This window comes from Rattus norvegicus, chromosome 3, assembly GCF_021556685.1.
Source record: "Rattus norvegicus strain SHRSP/BbbUtx chromosome 3, alternate assembly SHRSP_T2T, whole genome shotgun sequence".
NCBI lineage: Eukaryota > Metazoa > Chordata > Mammalia > Rodentia > Muridae > Rattus > Rattus norvegicus.
Window position 1 is genome coordinate 143,648,994 of NC_141536.1, and position 22,335 is coordinate 143,671,328.

At 41.4% G+C, this 22,335-nt stretch overlaps 1 protein-coding gene across 2 annotated transcripts in view; it reads left to right on the forward strand.

The window, feature by feature from the left end:
- Itch (itchy E3 ubiquitin protein ligase) overlaps positions 1-22,335 on the forward strand; it is an 88,129-nt gene that overhangs the window by 37,817 nt on the left and 27,977 nt on the right. For both annotated transcript variants that reach the window (XR_015683001.1, NM_001005887.2), the window contains exons 7-13: positions 2,868-2,913; positions 4,597-4,754; positions 6,828-7,023; positions 9,181-9,276; positions 11,012-11,186; positions 15,558-15,627; positions 18,301-18,385. Coding sequence is in view for 1 of the 2 variants with exons in the window: in NM_001005887.2 (NP_001005887.2) it covers positions 2,868-2,913; positions 4,597-4,754; positions 6,828-7,023; positions 9,181-9,276; positions 11,012-11,186; positions 15,558-15,627; positions 18,301-18,385 (826 nt within the window). In the remaining variant the exon portion in view is untranslated. The remainder of the gene's footprint in view (positions 1-2,867; positions 2,914-4,596; positions 4,755-6,827; positions 7,024-9,180; positions 9,277-11,011; positions 11,187-15,557; positions 15,628-18,300; positions 18,386-22,335) is intronic.

The window sequence follows — 22,335 nt, forward strand, 5'->3', positions numbered from 1 at the left end:
CTGGTGTGAACTATCACACCTGGTGTATGCATTGTTGAGGCTCAGATTCAGGGTTTTGTGCATATTAAGAAAGCGTTCTACCAAGTGACCTACACCGTTATGGTTTTGGTTTGGCTTTTTTTTTTTAAGATTATGAATTCTCCTCTTTAAATCAGTCTTGTAACATGCAACAGGTTGTCAGATAAAATGGGAAGTTTCCAGTGTATTGAAATGAAACATAAATCCATGTCACCATAAATATAACACCTGTATAAGAAAAACCACCACAAGAAACTCAAACTTTCCCTGTGACAGCTGTGAACTGATCTTGGACACTTCCTGAATATAGCACATGTGGCCTGCTGGATCTGGAGCACACTGGCTTTAGAGTCACACACATATGACAGGGCTATGGCATTATTGGCTTGACTCAAGAACAGTGCAAGCACATTCTAATGTATATTGATCAGACGTCTTTTAAATACTGAAGTGAGAAAGTAGAAAGCAACATAATCACACTGTCAGAAAAATGCTAGAGAGGAAGAACAGTCATGTAAAGCTCGAAAGGTGGTGTTCACAGCTTCATTTCTTTGGCTTCTTGGGTAATGGCTGCTAAAACAGTAGGATGTGAGATTCTAGTTCATGGGTCACCATTCCTGACTTCGCTGACTGCCAGGATATCTCTAATCAGATGCAGGACATCAGATGTATTCTAGGACTAGCATGGCTATATCCTTGGGCAAGCTGACATGCTGGGACTTGAACTCCTCACGTATATTTGTCCACATGGGAAATTTACTACTTTGCTGGAGGTCACTCAGCACCTCACTGCCAACTTCCAGAGAACTCCCAGCAGCACCATTTTATGTTTGTAGAAACATCTTATATATCATGAGGTTCTTCACCATTTTGGGTGTATAGTAAATGCTTTTTTATAGAAATTACTATATTCATTTATTATGTGTGTTCTACATATGTGTGTGTATGAGTATGGGAGACTATGGAGGTTAGAGGCCAGCGTTTGTGAGTCATTCTCTCCTTCCATCAGATGGGTTCTAGGGTTCAAACGCAAGTTGTAAGGTTTGGTGGCAATCACCTTTGTCTGTCATCTGCCAACCCATACTTAGCATGTTTTTGAGGTGACATGGTTTACTAGTTTGTTTTTAATACTGTAGATTTTAATACAGTTTCAATTACAAAACAATTCCACATTTATTCATTCCACTGTATCATTTTTAAATGTATATTTCTCTATGATCATTAGTACTTAAAAAAAGGAAAAAAGGACTGGAGAGATGGCTCAGTGGTTAAGAGCACTGGCTGCTCTTCCAGAAGCCCTGAGTTCAAATCCCAGCAACCACTTGGTAGCTCACAGCCATCTGTAATGGGATCCAATGCCCTCTTCTGGTCTGTCTGAGGACAGTTACAATGTACTCACATACATAAAATAAATTAAAATAAAAAGGGAAACAGATTTCTACCACCCTTGCTAGCTGTGGCATAATCTGGTTATGAATCAGTGTCTTTGTAATGAGTTTACAAGTAGCTGTGGTGTGGTATGCTAGCGATTTACTACTGCAGTCATGACTGTGTTTTGGGAGTTTTGTGCTTTTGCCAGTTGCATGTAGTCTGAGAGGACTGAGTTAGCCAGAGCAAGGATGACTCCGTGACAGGCTGCAAACTGGCAGTTGGGAGACTAGGCCAAAATTTCTATTTCTCAGAAATAAGAACCTGGATCCAGGAACCTGATCAGCCAACCACAGCTACAGGCAGCCAATCCGAGGATACCTTGTCATCTGGCTTGAAGTAAGAATAGGTAGCTAAATGAATACGTCACCAAGTCACACACACACCCTCACACACACACACCCTCTCACAGGTCACACACACACACACACACACACACACACACACACACACACACCCTCCTCTCGAAGGTCACACACACACCCTCTCACAGGTCACACACACACACACACACACACACACACACACACACACACACACACACACACCCCCTCTCGAAGGTCTCCACTACCTAACCAATTATACAATCAGTCAGACCCCTGGAGGTAGAGCTAACCAGTCAAGGTAAAGGGGCACATACTCCTTCCTGAAATTCTCCTGACAGTGAACGCTGGGTCAGCAAGCTCACTAGGGGTCTCCACTCCCAGATGGGGAGACTCCTGCAGGCAGGAAATTCTCCTAACATGTTCATCTAGAGCCCTATGTGGTTTTCAGTTTTCTGTCTCTTTCAGTGTCCACAGACTGATTTTGGTGTTTACCTCTAGCAGCAGTCCTGACAGAATCCTAGGAATCCTTCCTGTGAATAAAACTGGAAGAATGTATGAATATTATAGCATTCATTTTGGTTTCTTTGAAACTTGTTTTTTCAGACAGTCTTGTTCTCAGAGAATTCTTTGTGTCTTTCATTTTCTCTGATTTTTTTCCAAGCTATTTTTATATAAAGAGTTATTATTAGCCTTGTTATTTTGGAGTTATTTTTATATTGACTGTTGACTAGTAACTTTCTCCCATGTCTCAGATAAAGTAAATGGTTAAAAGCTGTGTGTGAAGATGCTCAACTCTAATCCTACAAGGCTGAGGAGAAGGCGTGCAGAGTCCAGTGCTAGCTTGTTGAGTTAGAGCCATAAATAGATCTCAAGAAAATGCAGAAGTAGCTAACCTCTCACTAAATATTGATATGCACTTGTATGGAATTGAAGAATTTGAAGATCATATTTTCCTTTTAAAGTTCATGTTTGGATTTATATTTGTTATTAGAAAGATTTAATAGTTTAATAAAAGGCTTTGCTTTCTTTTCTTTTAGTTTAAGTTGAAAACTATTCTCTTGAATCTCATTTTGTTTAAACTTATTGATGTTAAAGGTGCTACACAGAATGACGCTGGCTGCAGACCCAAAGATGAAACAAGGTAAGAGCTCATGACTGCTTACCATGCAGACATAGGCATGAAAGAGAGAGAGTAAACTTACGTCCATTCATTTAAACTTCGGGTTCAGGAGGCTGGAAAGTTGGCTCAGCAGATCTGAGGTCTTCTTCTGGCTTTCACAGACACTCATGTAAACACATCTTATATGCATGCACAAGTGCATACATAACACACGGGAATAATTACTGACTTTCAGATTCAGATTGATATGTTATGGGCTAAGTATTCTGACTTACCTATATAGTCCCAGCATTTAGGTGGCCAGCTTGGACTATATAGTGTAGACTTGGGCTAACCTAGGCTACTAAATGAGAAACTCTGTCTTTAAAAAAAATAATCATTAAAAAGTTGGTAGTGTTAGTACACATTTATAATCTAGTTTGGGAGAAAGAATAGGATTAGTAATTCAGAACCAGCTTGAGTTACATGAAATCTAGTTTCTACAGAAACAAAAACTATAGCAAGGGGCTGGAGAGATGGCTCAGCGTAGGGAGTGCTTGCTGCTCTTTCAAAGACAAAAAAAAACCAAAAGCACATTCTGCTAGCACACATGTTGGGTATCTCACAAACTGTGTGTAACTCCAGTTCTAGGGGATCTCTGGCCTCTGTGGGCACCTACCTAAATATATGTGCCTATACACAGACACAAGTAATTACATATAAATAAATCTTTAAAAAGTACGAGAACCAAAAAAGCAATGTCATGGGTCATAAGAGAAGTCATTAGAGAAAGAACATGTCAACTGATCACATTGCTGCTGGGGAGAACAGATGAAGCAGGAGCCAAGCAGGGGACAGGCCTGGAGTCCCAGTGCTTGGGAAGTAGTCAGGAGGGTCAGGCATTCAAAGACCAACTCTGACTATCTGGGTTTAAGGCTAGACTGTGCTGTATAAAAGGAAGTAGAGTAAAGTATTATGGTTAAGAAGTTGGGTAGACTAGTACAGCAAACGCCTATGTTACCTATCTATGTAATACGTGGACGTTTTCATGTTAAAAATGTTTTAAAGAGCTTGGCTGTAACTCAGTTGCTGGAACACTTGCCCAGTGAGCCCAAAGCCATGGGTTCCATTCCCAGCAGGGAAGAAAAGTAACACACTGTTAAAGTCTTTAGGGAAATCAAAGTCTGTAGTGTGGTTCTGTCAGAGCAACTAGAACTCTGCCTTGTTAGAATCACATTTATTGTAGTTAAGGTTGGTCTTAAACATCCTAATTCCTCCTGTTTCTACTTCCAGAGTGCTGTGTTTGTAGGCATGTGTAGCCCTGTCTGGCACTTAGGAAAGGCCAGTACACATCAAGATATGAGTGCAGGCTCTCAAGAGAGAATTGTGAGAATGTGTCCTCATGGTAGCAATATGTATGATTTTGGTGCCTTCAAAAGTTACATTGTGGGTTGGGGGTTTAACTCAGTGGTAGAGCACTTGCCTAGCAAGCTCAAGGTCCTGGGTTCGGTCCTCAGCTCCAGAAAAAAAAAAAAAGTTACATTGTTTAAGGGTTCTCTTTAATAAATGTCTTTTTAGGGGCTGGGGATTTAGCTCAGTGGTAGAGCGCTTACCTAGGAAGCGCAAGGCCCTGGGTTCGGTCCCCAGCTCCGAAAAAAAGAACCAAAAAAAAAAAAAATATCTTTTTAATAAATGACATCATTAGGTGGTTTTCTTTTTATCCAGAGTGAGCACAAATGGATCAGAGGACCCTGAGGTTGCAGCCTCGGGGGAAAACAAGAGGGCCAATGGGAACAATTCTCCATCCCTTTCAAATGGTGGTTTTAAGCCTTCTAGACCTCCTAGACCTTCAAGACCACCTCCACCCACCCCACGAAGACCAGGTATGTATTGCAGCCTTTGGTGCTGTTTTGTAAATAGTAGGGTTTTTTTTTGGTAGGAAAGGTTAATAAGAGAGCCTCCAGATGGTGCCCTTGTTAGCCTCAAATGTTTCCTTCCTCAGCCTAGGATCAAGAGAGTATACTGCCAGGGTTGGGGACTTAGCTCAGTGGTAGAGCAGCTTGCCTAGCAAGTGCAAGGCCCTGGGTTCGATCCCCAGCTCTGAAATAAAATAAAAGAAAAGAAAATACTGCCATGCCTAGTGTTTTTAAATACTGTTCTGTTTGGGGACTGATTATCAGGTAGGTGTCAGGGAGGCTGTTTTAGGTCATTGGTATTTTATTTAAACAGAATCTTACTCTGTAGTATAGGCTGGTCTCCAACCTAGTAATCCTGCTTCAACTCTCAAGTGCTGGAATTGCACATATTATATGGCTTCTGCATTTTTACATTTTTTTTAAAGATTTATTTATTTATTATAGATGAGTACACTGTAGCTGTCTGCAGATACACCAGAAGAGGGCACCAGATCTCATTACAGATGGTTGTGAGCCACCATGTGGCTGCTGGGATTTGAACTCAGGACCTCTGGAAGAGCAGTCAGTGCTCTTAACCGCTAAGCCATCTCTCCAGCCCCCTGCATTTTTACATTTAAAAACTTAAAAACTGAGAAGGGTCTTTCCATAGGCATCTAATTAGGAATTGCCTTTTCTGTAAGTTTTTCTTTCAGGAATAAAATTCCGTTAGACAGTACTTTACTAAGAATGAAAATAATGCTAGGTGGTGGCGGTGCACACTTTTAATCTCAGCACTCAGGAAGTAAAGGCAAGTGGATCTCTGGAGCTTGACGTGGGCCTGGCCATCAGATTGAGTTCCTGGACAGCCAAGACTGCACAGAGAAACCCTGTCAGGGGTAGGGGTAGAAAGAGTGGATGGATGAATGAAACTAGCATGTGTTTTATAAACAGTACGGAGCAGTTAGAGTAAAACTGGGTGGTTGATGGCTGTGACATATCTTATACAGAAGAGTTTGGTTGCCTAGTCCATTCTATCTTTTAAAAAGCTGACTGGGGCAGGGGTGAATAAAATGACAACTGTTGGGGTTGGGGATTTAGCTCAGCGGTAGAGCGCTTGCCTAGGAAGCGCAAGGCCCTGGGTTCGGTCCCCAGCTCCGGAAAAAAAAAAAAAAAAAAAAAAAGAACCAGAAAAAAAAAAAAGAACAAAATGACAACTGTTAAAGAGTACTTGTTGGGGTTGGGGATTTAGCTCAGTGATAGAGCGCTTGCCTAGCAAGCGCAAGGCCCTGGGCAAGGCCCTGGGTTCGGTCCTCAGCTCTGGAAAAAAAAAAAAAAAGAGCGCTTCTCTAGGAAGCGCAAGGCCCTGGGTTCGGTTCCCAGCTCCGAAAAAAAGAACCAAAAAAAAAAAAAAAAAAGAGTACTTGTTGCTCTTGCAGAGGAACTGTGTTCGATCCCCAGCACCCATCACTCCTGTTTCAGGAGATGCCTCTGACCTCTCCAGGCACCACATGTGGTGCACACAGACATACATGCAAGTCAAACACACAAAAATTAAGTGAATAAATCTGATAAAACATTCAAGCTTACTAGTAAAGATAATCATATTTAAATCAAAAAATGTTCACTAAATGAACATATTTCATGTAATAAGAGTATGAATTTATATAGTATCATTTATATACAATATCATTTTCTAATTAGCTATCAGAGGCATCAGTACACTCATTACGAATATCAGAAATTAGTCTATTAGTCTCATATCTTCAGGGTCACATAGAGAAGGCAGTTTTAAGGATCAGGAAAGTGATACCCATGGTTTCCTAGTCTAAAAGTTTTTACTGGGTTAGGAGTTGTATCTTGTCTATTATACACAAGTTCCTTGTACCAGGAAAACCAACCAAACAGTTATTTATATGGTTATGAATTTAGAATAGTATATGTTGTGTAATTTGATGAGACCCGTTTTATTTGTCAACTCCCTTTTAAGTTTTAAGTTAAAATTCTGTACTGGTTAGATTTTAGAAAGCAAAAGCTTCTTCTCTTTTACCCAACCTTGTATAGCTTCTGTCAATGGCTCACCATCCACGAACTCTGACAGCGATGGATCTAGCACAGGCTCTTTGCCACCCACAAATACAAATGTAAATTCAAGTGCATCGGAAGGAGCAGCATCTGGGTTAATAATTCCTCTGACCATCTCTGGGGGCTCAGGCCCTAGGCCGCTGAATACTGTCAGTCAAGCTCCCCTCCCACCTGGGTAAGTAACTGTTAATATTTGTTTTTTACTAAGCCTTTGAGTGTGCTCATTAATTTAAAAAGATTATAGTATATTCTTCCGTAATTGTCTTTTAGGTAATCGTAATTGATTCGGGGAGTTTGGAATCCAGGAAAGCTTACCGTATTCTAAATGCTTGCTCCTCTTGCAGGAAGTAGGGAAACTGAGCTAGATATTTTGGCACACGCCAGAATCTCAGCACTCGGGTGTCTGAGGCAGGATTGTTGTGAGTTCCAGGACAGCGTGGGGTACAGCATGAGACTCTTGCTCCACTTTTTTTTTTTTTTTCAAGTGTTGAGGTGGACTGTTATGTGGCCCTCACTGACCTCAGACTCACTGTGGTAACATTGAAGTAGCGACCCTTCTGCTTCTACTGCCCAAGTTTGCCCAGTACACATGGAAAACAAACAGTTAGTGAGGGACCCACCACCACCATAGAAAGTTAACAAAAGCCAAGTAATAAACGAGTTATATGAGGTAGGGAAAAAGCAGATTCTCAAATAATTTTTCATTATAAAATCATCATAGCAATATAATAATGTAAACTGATAAGTTAGTTCTATAATCCCATTTTAATTTGTACTTTAAAATTTTTTCTTAAATTGAAGTCTGCTTGTCTTGTCTGTATGTGTACCACATGTGGATGGTGCCTGCAGAATAAAGGAGGACACTGGACCCCTAGAATTTGAGTTACAGCCAGTTCTGAGCCTGGGGTCCTTTGTAAGAATAGCAAGTATTCATAACCACTGAGCCATCTCCCCAACTCCTATTTTTTTTTTTCTTTTCTTTTTTTCAGAGCTGGGGACCAAACCCAGGGCCTTGCGCTTGCTAGGCAAGCGCTCTACCATTGAGCTAAATCCCCAACCCCCCCAACTCCTATTTTTAACATTATATACATTGTGATATTCAAATTGAGAGTTCAATCAGGGATAAATGCATAGCCTAGTGGTAGAAAACTTGTGTAGTATGTATGTAGTTCCAGGTTCTACCCTCAGTACCACACACACACAAATCAAAACAAAAACTCATGTTCAGGGCTCAGAATGCCAGTCAAAGTTATTTGCTGACTGGTAAGTTAAACTCATGATGAGAATTTAACTACTTACATGGGTCATAATTGTGTGCTCTCTTCTGACCTTTGTGGGCACCAGGCATGCAGATGGTACACATACATACATGTAGGCAAAACACTCATGCACGCACACTAAAGTAAATCTAAAAAATAAAATTAAAAATAAAAATAAGGTTTGGAACAATGGCTCATCAATTAAGAGCACTAGCTGCTCTTTTAGAGGACCCAGTTTTGATTCTAAGCACCCATGTGGCAACTTACAGTTGTTTGTAACTCCACTCTCAAGGGATCTGATGTCCTCTTCTGGCTTCTGTGGGCACCAGGAACACACGTGGTATACAGACATACATGCAGTCAGTGCATCCATACACACAGAAGTAAGTAAGCAAGTAATTGTGAAAGTAACAAGCTGGATGGTTTCCTGCTTTTCTGTTCTCTTTGGCAACAAACCTGCACAGAAGACTAGAGCATTACAGTGGCTAGTCTGTAGCTCTCTTCCTGTGATGTGCAAGAATTCTTTTGATAAAGAGTTATGCTTTAAATTCTGTCTTTTTTAAAGATTGTAGTCAAAATGTTGTCTTTCAGTTAGCTCAGTTGTTCAAGTTCCAGGGCATTGATGCTTTTGTCTCCTCTCAGGTTCGGAGTGTAGCCAGATTAGATAGACACACTTTGGTCTTCTAGGTGGATTGACTGGCTTTGAAATGCATGTTTTTTTTTCAAGAACAAACACAAGAAAGAAAACTCATTCACTGAGCTGGTATCACTCTCGGGCTTTTCCCTCTCTTTTTAGATGACATTTCTTGACTGTATTTTAATTCTGTTTTCTCCTGTATAGACTGCAGGTTCATTTTCTTCAGTTATGTTTATTTAAGATGATTATTTAAGGTAGAAAGATGTAGGCAGGATTAAAAAGCCAAATTAAGGGGCTGGGGATTTAGCTCAGTGGTAGAGTGCTTACCTAGGAAGCGCAAGGCCCTGGGTTCAGTCCCCAGCTCCGAAAAAAAGAACCAAAAAAAAAAGCCAAATTAATACAAAATGTTCTTACTCGTCTTTGACTTCTATTTAAGGTGGGAGCAGAGAGTAGATCAGCATGGGCGTGTTTACTATGTAGACCATGTTGAAAAGCGAACAACATGGGATAGACCGGAACCTCTACCTCCTGGGTAAGTGTCTGAATTTAAAAATGGCGGTTTTTCCAGGACACCAAATCGTGTGTGTGCCTGTGGTCTCCCACGGTCCCTGTTCGCTTCCTCTCCTTTGTTTGCTTGATGCTACACAGACTAGGAGGACGAGAGCTAAAGCAGCAACTCTGAGCACGCTGAGAGGGCTGTTGCTGTTGTTAGAGTCTCCCTGCATATCCTGAGAAGACTCTTGATCCTCCTGCCTCAGCCTTTCAGCCTTGCAAGTTCTGAGGTTACAGACCTGTGTGCCATAGCATGCGTATCATACCACGAAGAGTGACTTTTCTTTTTATCTTGTCTAATTTAAAGATTCCATAGTTCTTATTCTTTTACTTTTCTCTCTGAGCTTTTTAGCCAGCTAAGAGCCACAAAATTTTAAATTAGTTTCTTCAAGAGGTATAACTCTACTAAGCATGGTGGCACTTGTCTGAATTATCAGCGTTCGGGAAGTAAACGCTGGAGTCAGGAGAGCAAGGTGACATAAAGCTCTACATAAAGTTAGAAGCCAGCCTGTGCTGTAAGACCTGCCTCAGCGGCTCCATTCCAAGAAAAGAACTGCAGCTCCTATTAGATATTAAGATAAAGTCTCTATTATTAAAATTAATGTTTACTAAAATCATTGCAAATGGTACACATGGTACTAAGCATTTAATGTATATATTATATAAAATTGAAAGATAATATATTTTTTTAATTCAAAGGGAATATGTAGCAAATATGGAGTGAGGGGTATGTGTTTCTGAGGTTGAAGATGGCTTTGAGAGTTTGCCTTGTAGTTTGTGAATTTGTTTCTCAGCCCTCACATGAGACAGTTTACAACTGCCTATTACTCAAGCTCCAGGGGATCCATTACCTTCTTACCTGTGCAGTCACCAGCACACATGTGCATATACATAGAAGTGCAGAATCTTTAGAAAAATATTAACTTTGCTAGATATTAACAAATATTGACTAACCCTTATAGAAATGCATACCTAAAAGTGGTTTGACTTGTTAAATTGGCAGGTAATATCATTAAGTGTTGATGAGAAACTCTATAGGAATGCTGGCAATAGTGTTAATTTGTCTCCACCAAAAGAATCTGATATAATATATATCAATCTTTAGTAATTCTGTATAGTATACTTATGAAATAATTTGAAGAAAAACCTTTTTTGTCTTAAAGTTATTATTACAAGTAAATTAAAAGTTAGTCGTATTCCTGTGTAAACTGTTTTTTCATTTGATACTTATTCTGAATATATATTACATTTAAAAGGCCTCACTGATACATGTTACAGGCTTTTTTTTTTTAATTAAAGATTTATTTATTCATTATATATAAGTACACTGTAGCTGTCTTCAGGCACACCAGAAGAGGGCATCAGATCCCATTACAGATGGTTGTGAGCCACCATGTGGTTGCTGGGAATTGAACTCAGGACCTCTGGAAGAGCAGTTGGGTGCTCTTAACTACTGAGCCATCTCTCCAGCCCATGTTACAGGCTTTTAAAGGACAAAATTTTAGAAACATTGAAGTTCACTTTGTAAATATGAATGAATGACTTCAGGTAAATCAGGAGCTGAGAATGCAGGTCAGTGACACTGTATTCAATAGCATGTGTAAGGCCCTGGATTTCGTTGTCAGTACAAAGAGAAAAATAGTCGTTTCTCAAGGTAAAAGCCTTACATGCTTTGTACAAGTTTTCTTAAATTAGTGGTTTCTTTTCTGGTTCAGCTGGGAACGGCGTGTGGACAATATGGGACGTATTTATTATGTTGACCATTTCACGAGAACCACAACATGGCAGAGGCCGACCTTGGAATCTGTCCGGAACTATGAGCAGTGGCAGCTCCAGCGTAGTCAACTTCAGGGAGCAATGCAGCAGTTTAACCAGAGATTCATCTTTGGGGTAAGAGCGGTTGATTTATTGGTTATTGTAATTGATAAAAGTCTTCAGTGTTGGGCTGAAGAGAAGGCTCAGAGGTTAAGACCACTCACTGGCTGCTCTTGCAGAGGCCCTAAGTTCAATTCATGCAACTGCATAGTGACACAAAACCAGCTACAGTTAGCTATGCCCTCTTCTAACATGCAGGTGTACATGCAGGCAAAACTCTGTATAAACAAGCAGTCTTCAGTGTTCAAACCCTGATTGCATGCATCGTGTGAGCACTAATGGAGGGCAGTGGGATGGTAACCTAGGTGCTGCCCTCTGTAGGTATTGATCTTGTCATGGATTCTTTCCTATTAATGTTAAAAAGAGACAGAAAAGAAGTTAGAACTCTTTAAAATCCATGGAGAAAGGATTAATAAAAATGAACCCAAGCACTTTGAAAAGAATTAAAACAATTCTAAATGTAGAATTGCCTGTAACTTACTAGAAAAATTGAAAGTTCAAGTCTCAGGGAGCCTAATTTATTTATTTTTACACTCCAGATTATATTTCCCTCCTGGCTCACCCTCTGACTGTTCCACATTCCATACCCTCCCCCGGAACCCCCGTCTCCACAAAGATGTCCCCCCCCCACCTACCCTACCAGATTTCTAAACTTCCTGGGGCCTCCAGTCTCTTGAGGGTCAGGTGCATCTTCTCTGACTGAACCCAGACCCAGGAGTCCTCTGCTGTATAAGTGTTGGAGGCCTCATCTCAGCTGGTGTGTGCTGCCTGGTTAGTGATCCAGTATCTGAGAGATCTCAGGGCTGCAGGCTAATTGAGACTGCTGGTCCTCCTACAGGGTTGCCCTCCTCCTCAGCTTCCTCCAGCTTTTCCCTAATTCAACCAGAGGGGTCAGCAGCTTCTGTTCATTGGTTGGTGCACATATCTGCATCTGACTCTTTCAGCTGTTTGTTGGGTGTTTTGGAGGGTGGTGAGCACCTCATAGCCTCAGTAATGGTGTCAGGTCCTCGGGCCTCCCCTTGAGCTGGATCCCACTTGGGGTCTGTTTCTGGACCATCTTTTCCTCAGGATCTTTTCCATTTCCATCCCTGCATTTCTTTCAAACACGAAGAATTATGGGTCAGAGCTTTGGCTGTGGGATAGCAACCCCATTCCTCCCTAGATGCCCTGTCTTTCTGCTGGAGGTGGATTCAATAAGTTTCCTCTCCCCACTGTAGGGCCTTTCATCTAGCTCCCCCCCCCCCCTTGAGTCCTGAGAGTTTCTCACTTCCCAGGTCTCTGGTACATTCTGGAGGGTCCTCCCAACCTCCTTCCTCCTAAGGTTACCTGTTTCCATTCTTTCTGCTGGTCCTCAGGACTTCAGTCCTTTCCCCCCAACCCAATACAAGATCATGTTCCCCTCTCCTCCCACCCCATCCCCTTTCCCTCCCTTCCCACTTGTGGTTGCTTTCTTCTCCCTCCTAAGTGGGACTGAGGTGTCCCCACTTGGGCCCTTCAGCTTTTTGAGTTCTATGTAGACTCTCTCTCTCTCTCTCTCTCTCTCTCTCTCTCTCTCTCTCTCTCTCTCTCTCTGTGTGTGTGTGTCTGTGTGTGTCTGTGTGTGTCTGTGTGTGTGTGTGTGTGAGAGAGAGAGAGAATATGCCGTGCATGTCCTTTTGGATCTGAGTTACCTCACTAAGGATATTTTTCTAGTTCCATTTGCCTGCAAAACTCAGAATGTCCTCGTTCTTAATAGCTGAGTAGTATTCCATTATGTAAATGAACCACATTTTCTGTACCCATTTTTCTGTCGTGGGACATCTGGGTTGTTTCCAGCTTTTGGCTATCACAAATAAGGCCGCTATGAACATAGTAGAACACGTGCCCCTGTGGCATGGTGGGACATCTTTTGGGTATATTCTCAAGAGTAGAATATCTGGGTCTTTAGGTAGGCCTATTTCCAATTTTCTGAGGAACCTCCAAATTGATTTCCAGAGTGGTTGACTTAGTTGCATAGTTGGGAATGGTTAACAACTTACTGATAAAGTCTCCTGAATAGACTGGTGTGCTGCTCAGCTGAAGAGCTTGTGGTCCTCAAAGTGTTACATTATACATGTGTCTACTCCGTGGAAGTTTACAAAGTACTTGCTTTACAAAGCTGGGCTGATGGTGTTCACCTATTATTCTAGCATTTGGGAAGTTGACCAGATGGCTCAGTGGAGCTCAAGAGTTCAAGACCAGCCCAGACAACTCAAGACACTAACGTACTACTAAAAAAACAAGAGCAAAACCAAAACAAAACAAAACCCAAAACACCAAAGATAACCAGACATGGTGGTACATGGCTTTAATTCCAGCACTCAGGAGGTGAAAGCAATTGGATCTCTGACTTCTAGGTCATTCTGGTCTATGTTGTGAGTTCCAGGTCAGCCACCTTGTCTGGGTTGGGTCAGGGTAGAGTAGAGATAAACAAAAAACAAAACAAAAAGAAACAAAAAACCTTTACTAAATGTCAATACATATTTTTCTTCAGACTAATAATGTAAATATAGTGATAAATATACAAAGTATATATCAGTGTTTTCCTTGCTGTGTGATTTGCTGCTAGGAATGTTATAACCTAAAGTCATAAAGTATCACAGAACTGTGTCTGAGAAAAGTAAAATAGTTCATGTCAAAACAAATCAGTTTGTTGCAGTAGTGGATAGAATTTAAACCAAAGAACCAGCTCTGCAGGCTGGGAGAAGCTGAGCCTCTCCATTGCTGGTGCCGCAGCACCGTGTGAGCTTTTCTTCACATTGCACCAGAGGAAAATGGCTTTCCTTTCCCTCCCAGAGAGTACCTTTCCTCCATTTTCTTGCCTGTTTCTTTTGTTTGTTTGTTTAGGGCCTTATTTACTTTTATGTGTATGAGTACCTGAATGTTTATCTGTACACCACATACATGTAGTATTCAGAGTCAGAAGTTCACATCCCCATGCAACTAGAATTACAGATGGTTGTGAAGCCACCATAAAGGTTCTGGGAGCAGAACCTAGGTCCTCTGCAAGAGTAGCCTGTGTTCTTAACTTTAGCCATCTCTCCAGCCTCTGCTGCCTTTTTTGTTGGACCTCATCATTAGAATGGTGTCTGTTTATTGAGTGGACAAATTCGTCTTCATCAGAGACAGTGTGGGGGCATGTTTATTGAGGGGTAGGTAGACTTAGAACTTCTTGGCAGCTGCTTTCCTCATGACAGTCAACACCATCTCCGCTCCTCACACATCCTCTGGGCTTGCTTGGATGTACATCCTCACCATCTTCTTCATGAGCCTGAGGGCTCACGTGGCTTAGGAACCAAGTGACACGAAGCATTGTTCATATGGTGCAGAGCCACATACCCCCTTATCATTTGCCACAGAAACGTTATGTGCTTGGAAAGGTGATCCCAGTGCTGGCCATGCCTCAGCTTGCTATACTCCTCATAACCTTGTGTCCTTGTGGGAACCTACTGCCATGGGCCAATGCAGACATTGTTGCTGCTCTTCCTTGGTGTAGGCCGGCCTTCACCTTCAGATCTTCTTGGCTAAGCCTTCTAAACAGCTAGAAGCTCATGCCAGTCATATCCTCTCTTTCCTCTTTTTTTTTTTCTTCTTCTTCTTCTTTTTAGCTCTGTTCTGTTTTACATTTTAGTTTCTGTTTTTCTAAGTGTGGCTACTAAACTTGCCTGCTGTTTGCAACCCTAGTTCCCATAGGATTCTCAGATAACTTGGGAGTCAGATACATCTGGTTCTTGGTTCCACAGTTACTTTGAGTAACTTTGAATAAGCTACTTAATCTCGCCAGGACTCACTTGCCTTCTATTAGAAATAGATACTTAATACCCTTTGGTGGCACCTATTGTCTTTCTACTTCCAGCTCCATCTGTCTCCTGTTTCTCTGTGGTTTTGAGTACACATGCAAGATTGTTTTCAGCTATCTTACCACTCTAGGTTTTGGTTTTATAAATGTCTTGTGGGGAGGTAGGGAGTATAATTTTTATGTTACTAGTAGAGGAAACTTTGTATCACAAAAAAAAACCTAGTAATTTATAGGTAAGAATTTATGTAATTACGTACTATTTTAATTTTACATAATTTTTAAATGTTAGATAATATTCCATAGTGCTTGCTTTCTTTCTTTTTTCTTTTTTCTTTCTTTTTTTTTGCTATATCTTAAACCAACATTTATTGCTATAACATAGGGTTTTCAAAGATATTTTTAGTAAGTAAGTATTTTAGTACTGTATAAAATTCTCTAAGGTGTGAATTCTATAAGAATATGTTGTATTGTGTACACTAGGGAAGTCATACTGAAATTCATACATTTGCTCTGAAATCATGTGTTTATGTTATGAATTATATTTGTTTAATTATTTATTTCTTTTATAGAATCAAGATTTGTTTGCTACATCACAAAACAAAGAGTTTGATCCCCTTGGTCCTTTGCCCCCTGGATGGGGTAAGCACATTAGTTTTTTTAATTTAAAAAATCTGTTAATTAGAAAATCAGGACTAGAAATGTTTGTCTAGCAAGGGTAGAGCTCCGAGTCTAGTCACTAGCATTGTAAAAAAGTGAAAAGAAACAGATTATTGATACAGTAATCTGGAAGGAACTCAAGGATGCTAATGCTTACAGAGGAAGGCCATTTTCACAAGATTATGTTCTTGTAGTACTCTTGGGATGCCAGTGTCTGTTACTGTCACCAAACACTTTAGACCAGATCATCTCTAATGAAAAGAAGCTGAGTTGGGGAAATGGCTTAAGTAAGAAACAGGTTTGCTGTGCAAACAGGAGTATCCGAGTTGAATTCCCAAAACTCAGGTAGAAAGCCAGGCATGGTAGCACATGCCTGCAGCCCTATGGAAGTCAGGGAGACCAGGAGAGCCCTGAAGTTTATTGGTCAGCGGAGCCTTATCAAATGGGACCTCCAGGATCAGAGAGACTCGTCTAAAAATCTGAGGGAAGCCAGGCTTGTACATAGACGGGAACATATATAATCCATCTTGAGAAAAACCCATCGTTTCTTTTCTTAAAATCATTTATACTCAAAACATTTTAGTAATAACCCAGAGAGATGGTTGGTATGTGCCTCTAACCTCAGCACAAGGAGTTCTGGGCCAGCCTTGTCTACACACTGAGTTTAAAACCAGCATCAACTATTGGAAATCCTGATTCAACCAAACAAAACAACCAAAGGCAGAAAGAGAGTGAAGTGCTTGTTGTATAAGTATAGAACCTGAGTTTACTCTCCACTCCCTATGAAGAAAGATGGGTGTGGTGCCAGGTGTTTATAATCTCTGGGGAGAAGATACCTGAGAGGATCCCTAGAGTTTGCTGGCTGGCTAAGCTAGCTCAATCAAATGAGTCCTGGATCAAGGAAAAACTCTTGCTCAAAAGACAAAGTAGTCCCTGAGAAGGAACACATGTGAGGCTGTCCTCTGGGCTCCATATGCATGTGCATAAACGTGCTTGTATATGTGCACATCCCCATCCACTAGGCATATATACAGCCATCACCAAACAGAGCCAAATAAGCCCTTTCTCTGTAAAGAAGGGGTGTGTAGGGATGGTCAGGGTAGTGGAATGGTCAGTGTATGGTTGATATAAAACAAAACAAAATGCTTTAGAAAAGGAGGTGTGACCCTTTGGTGTTGAAACTAACTTGTCAGATTGCATTGCTACACATCGATCATATGCTTTGTTTCTACAGTCCTATTTGTGTATAGATGAAAGCCCTACGTTTATATTCTACCCTCTGTTTCTTAGGATTTATGTTTACTTTTATAATGCACACATGTTTTGCCTGCATATGTATTTGTGTACCATGGGTAACCTGGTGCCTACAGAAGAGTGGGTCAGATCTGGAACTTGAGTTACAGATGGGTGTGAGCCACCACATGGGTTCTGGGCATTGAACTCAGGAAGAGCAGTCAGCGCTCTTAACCACTGAGCCACCTCTCCAGCCCCGACCTTTCATTTGATGGCAGAAGAACTTGGACTCGTCTTTATGGTGGTGATTATTATCACGCCATTTTTACTCTTTTGAAGCAGCTGTAGAAAAGATCACCCCTTGGTCTCAGCATTTTGAGTTGTGGGCTGTGTTGCCCTTATAGAAAAGCTTTCTTGCACGGTTGTTCTTGCCTTCTGTATCTGTGAGACTGAGCTACGGGAGGAGTATCTCAGGCATAAATTGCTTACCTAGTTAGTACTCATAGACTTTAAGTTCACATCTACTTTAACACGCACCAACCGAGATGTCATTTGTGTAAAGCTAAGTAGCTGGAAAGTTAGATGGGCAGGACAATGTAAAATAATCATTTTTAGCTTCTTAGAAATTTTTTTATTTAAATTTTTTTTGTTTTTTATTTTATGTGGATATGTGGGTCTATGTGTGGATATGTGCACATAATACCTCAGAAACCTCGAGTACTCTTGAGTTACAAACAGTTGTGAACTACCTGATGTGGGTGCTGGGAACTGAACTAGGTCCTCTAGAATAGCACAAGTGCTCTTAAGTGCAAAGACCGCTCCCAGCCCAAAAATAATATTTTATAATTTTACTAAGATTTGGAAAGAACTCTCAAAAGTGTGAGTGGGTAAGGCTGGATTATCTCTGACTCACCAGTTCCCCATGTACTGGCATGCAGATTTATGTTAATTATGAATGCTTTAGACCTTAGATGGCTTGTTCCCAGCTCACTCACGTAACTTAACCTATTTATACTGATCTACGTTCTGCCTTGTGGCTTGTTACCTTGCCTCAGTTTCTGGCTGATGACACCCTGGATGAGTCTTTCCCAGAATTTGTGGAAGTCCCACCTCTCCTCTCCTGTCCTGCTATTGGCCGTTCAGCTCTTTATCAGGCCAATCAAAAGGTGCCATAGGCAGGTGAAGGAGGACAGAGACACATCTTCACACAGTGTACAAAAAGATTATTCCAACATCTGGATTAGTGAGATGGGGGCAAGGCATATGCTCAAAAGCTAGAATATACTTTCACGTGTGTGATCTGAAAAAGAAATTACAAAGTCAGCAATCACCGAATGGGCAGATTCAGCTTATTTTGTCTTAGTTTGAGAGGAAAACTATTCCAACATTAATGCTGTGTGTTTCATTTTTTATTTAATGAAGAGAAGAGAACTGATAGCAACGGCAGAGTGTATTTTGTCAACCACAACACTCGGATTACACAGTGGGAAGACCCCAGAAGCCAAGGGTAAGAACTTCAGTGTGTGTGTGGCCTCTAGAGGTTATGTACCTTTGACTCGTTTATGTATTTTCCCCAAAGACCTTACAATGAATTACCCGCATATCTTTGAAGATGAAAAATGAGTGCTCATAATGTAATTAGCTTATAATGTAATTAATCATTACCTGTAATGAAAAGCTGGAATTTCATGAGTTTCATGGGGCAGGGCACAACTCTTTCCCACCAAATACAGTTACAGAACTAAAAAAAAATTCTGTAGTTGTAGACATCTCAGTATATTTATATGTTTATCATTTCATATATGAAGAGATATTATCGTTACAAGTTGCCTTTTTAATGCTTTGATGACACTATACAATGATTTCTCTGAGCTGTTTGTCATTCTGTGTGCTAAAGCTAGCTAAGACCTTGTTTAAAACAAAACAAAACAACAACAAAAAAAAATACACATGCTCAAAGTAATTCACATGCCTTTAATTCCAGCACTGGGAGGCAGAGGTAGACTGAGTAACTCTGTTTCTGTTTCTATTTCTACGTGTAAGCATATCTTCTTAGCGCTCTAGAGGCTAGAAATCAGAGATCAAGGTGTCACCAGACTCTGTGACACCTTTGAAGGCACAGGGAAGGGTGTGGTCCAGCCCCCGAGCAGCCACTACTCTATCTCCTCTGCTGCTCCTCCTTGGTTTGTTTTCTGAGGCAGGGTTTCTCCTCGTAACCCTGGCCGCCCGGAACGCACTCTGTAGACCAGGCTGCCCTCAAACTCAGACATGTGCCTGCCGTTTTCTCAAGTGCTGGGATTAAAGGAATGGGTCATCATGCCTGGCTTTTCCTAACTTATAGTTTGTTGACTTGTATCAGCAGTATTTTAGTCTTCAAATAGCTTTCTTTTCTTTCTTTTTTTTTAATAACACTCATTAGCTTAACTGAGTGAGGTTCCAACCTCATTTCTTTTTTTTTTTTTTAAAGATTTATTTATTTATTTAATGTATGTGAGTACACTGTAGCTGTCTTCAGACACACCAGAAGAGGGCATCAGATTCCATTGCAGATGGTTGTGAGCCACCATGTGGTTGCTGGGATTTGAACTCAGGACCTCTGGAAGAGCAATCAGTGCTCTTAGCCACTGAGCCATCTCTCCAGCCCAGCTTTCTTTATATATACATTTTTGTTCCAATTTCACCTCTTTTTTTTTTTCCTTCTTTCTTTTTTTCGGAGCTGGGGACCGAACCCAGGGCCTTGCGCTTGCTAGGCAAGCGCTCTACTACTGAGCTAAATCCCCAACCCCCCAATTTCACCTCTTTATATAAACACCAGTCCTATAAGATGTGTGATATATCCTATAGGAAGTGTAATATATAATTATATATAATCGTGTGTCTGTTTGTCTGTCTGTCTATCTACCTATCTCTATCTCTCTAATGGCATTATACACCAGTAATTCAAGCAGTTAGGAGACTTTAAGTAGGAAGATCGTGAGTTCCAGGCTAGTCTGGACTACTTAGTGAGCCCCTGCCTGAGAACAGCAGCAGCAACAGCAATAACAAAAGCCACTAGAGTTGCCGAATTATATTCAGTCATATTTTTTATAGAGAAATACTAGAGACAGTAGAAGGAAGACATTTACAGAGACAAGTCTGAGAGGAGTCCTAATCCCCATTGCTAAAGGAGAGAGGCATGCTTTAATGTTGGTAATATGTAAATGTTACAAACCAGGGAAGTCTGTGGACTCCAGTGAGATGTCCATTTACCCTGAGTGACCATTCTTCCACCTACATACTGACATTTGTATTGAATTATAGAATATGACTAAATATTCTCTTAAATTTTTTATTAAAATTATTATTCACTATACATCCCAGTATCAGCCCCCTCTCCTCCCTGCCCCCCTCACACAGATCCTCCATTTTCTCCCTCCCCTTCTCCTTTGAGAAGGTGGCGCTCCCTCTAGGTCTCACCCTCCTACTACTCCCCACCCCATGTCAGCACCCCAGCACATCAAGTCATTGCAGGACTAGGCACCTCCTGTCCCTCTGAGGCCAGACAAAGCTGCCCAGTAAAGGGAACAGGATCCACAGCAGGCAGGCAGCAGATTCAGGGATAGCCTCTGCTCCTATTGTTGGGGGACCTGCATGAACACCGAGCTGCCCATCTGCTACCTATGTGCCCTACATATGAGCCTAGGTCCAACTCAGGCGTGCTCGGTGGTTGATGTTTCCTTTTCTGAGAGCCCCCAAGGGTCCAGGGTAGTTGACTCTGTTGATCTTCCTGTGGTGTCCCTGTCCTCTTTGGGTCCCTCAACCCTTTTCCCAACTCTTCCATAAGACTCCCCAAGCTCCATCTAATGTTTGGCCATGGGTCTCTGAATCTTTTTCCACTGGCTGCTGGGTGAGGCGCTCATACGGAGCATCATTAGTGTTGTCGGGGATTGATTCTTGCCCATGGGGTGGGTCTCAGTGTGAGGCACTCCCTCCCTCAGTCTCTGCTCCATCTTTATATTTGCACATCTTGTAGGCAGGACACATCTTTGGCTTTGTGGGTGGGTTGGTGTCCTTATCCCTCCACTGGGAGTCCGTCCTGCCTGCTACAGAAAGTGGCCACTGCAAGCTCCATATCCCCCACTGCTAGGAGTCTGAGCTAGAGTTGCCCCCACAGACCCTCTGGATCCTCCCCCATCCCAGGTCTCTGACATCTCCTGAGATCTCCCCCACCCCACCACCAATTTCTATTCTCTCTTCCTTGCTCTCCCTATATCTGATTCCCCACCCTACTCTCCACCCAATCCCCTCTCCCACCCAGATTCCTCCCTGCATCCACCTCCATACCTATTTTATTTCCCCTTTGGAGAAAGATTCAACCATCTTCCCTTGAGCTTCTTTTTGGTCTGTTGATTATAGTGTGGTTATCATGTACTTTATGGCTAATAACCATACCATGTCTTCGGACTAAACATTCCTAACATTTTTAATAGTTTATAAAATACAATTAAAACAGTGTTCTTGGGGTTGGGGATTTAGCTCAGTGGTAGAGCGCTTGCCTAGCAAGCGCAAGGCCCTGGGTTCGGTCCCCAGCTCCGGAAAAAAAGAAAAAAGAAAAAAAAAAAAAAAAGACAGTGTTCTTCTGAATACAGTACTTTATCCTTTTAAAGTACATTTTAAAGACTGTTACTTTAACAGTCCAAACTAGTAGTGTTTCTCTATAGAGTGATGTTAAATGCCTCAAAGCCTCTGCTTTTTGTTTTTTGTAATGTAAACTTAAGTATTTCCAATGTTTGCTCAAAGCAAGCCCATCAGATCTGACACAGGGGTGGGAGGCAAGGCTACAGCTCAGTTGGTACAGTGTTGTTGCATGGAGCCCTGGTTTTGATCTTTAAGAGCCCCATGGGTGGCATATGCCTGTAATTTCAGTGCTAGAGAAGTAGAGACAGGAAGGTCAGACGTTCAAGGCTGTGCTAAGCTAGCTATATGATGAGTTCAAGTCCAGCATACATGAGACCCTATCTCAAAAGAAAAGAAAGAGAGAAAAGTAAATGAATAAAAGTCTCATTCATTTTACCCAACCATCTGAAAAGTCTGATTGCATTTATGTCCACTGTAAATTCTCGGGTTTACTAGAATTCATTTTAATATTTGTGCAAATGCATCAAGTATGGGGCACATAACAGGTTATTTACAGAGGTCACTATTGCTTTATAATCCACTTAGGCTCTACCCTCACTTAACAGTCGGAAAGTGGAGGGTTTCAACATACACCTTGAAGGACGAGGACGCTGTGCTCAGTGCATAGGAAGTCCTGGGAGAGACTTTCTTTTACTTCATTTTCTCATATAGTCTTACTACATAATATTGTCTTGATTGTTTAATATTTTTATATGTCTTTTGAGAATTTCATGTCTGCAGTGTGTTTGGTCTTATTCATCCCTCTCCCAGCTCCTCCAGTTCTCCTCAGTCCATCTCTTT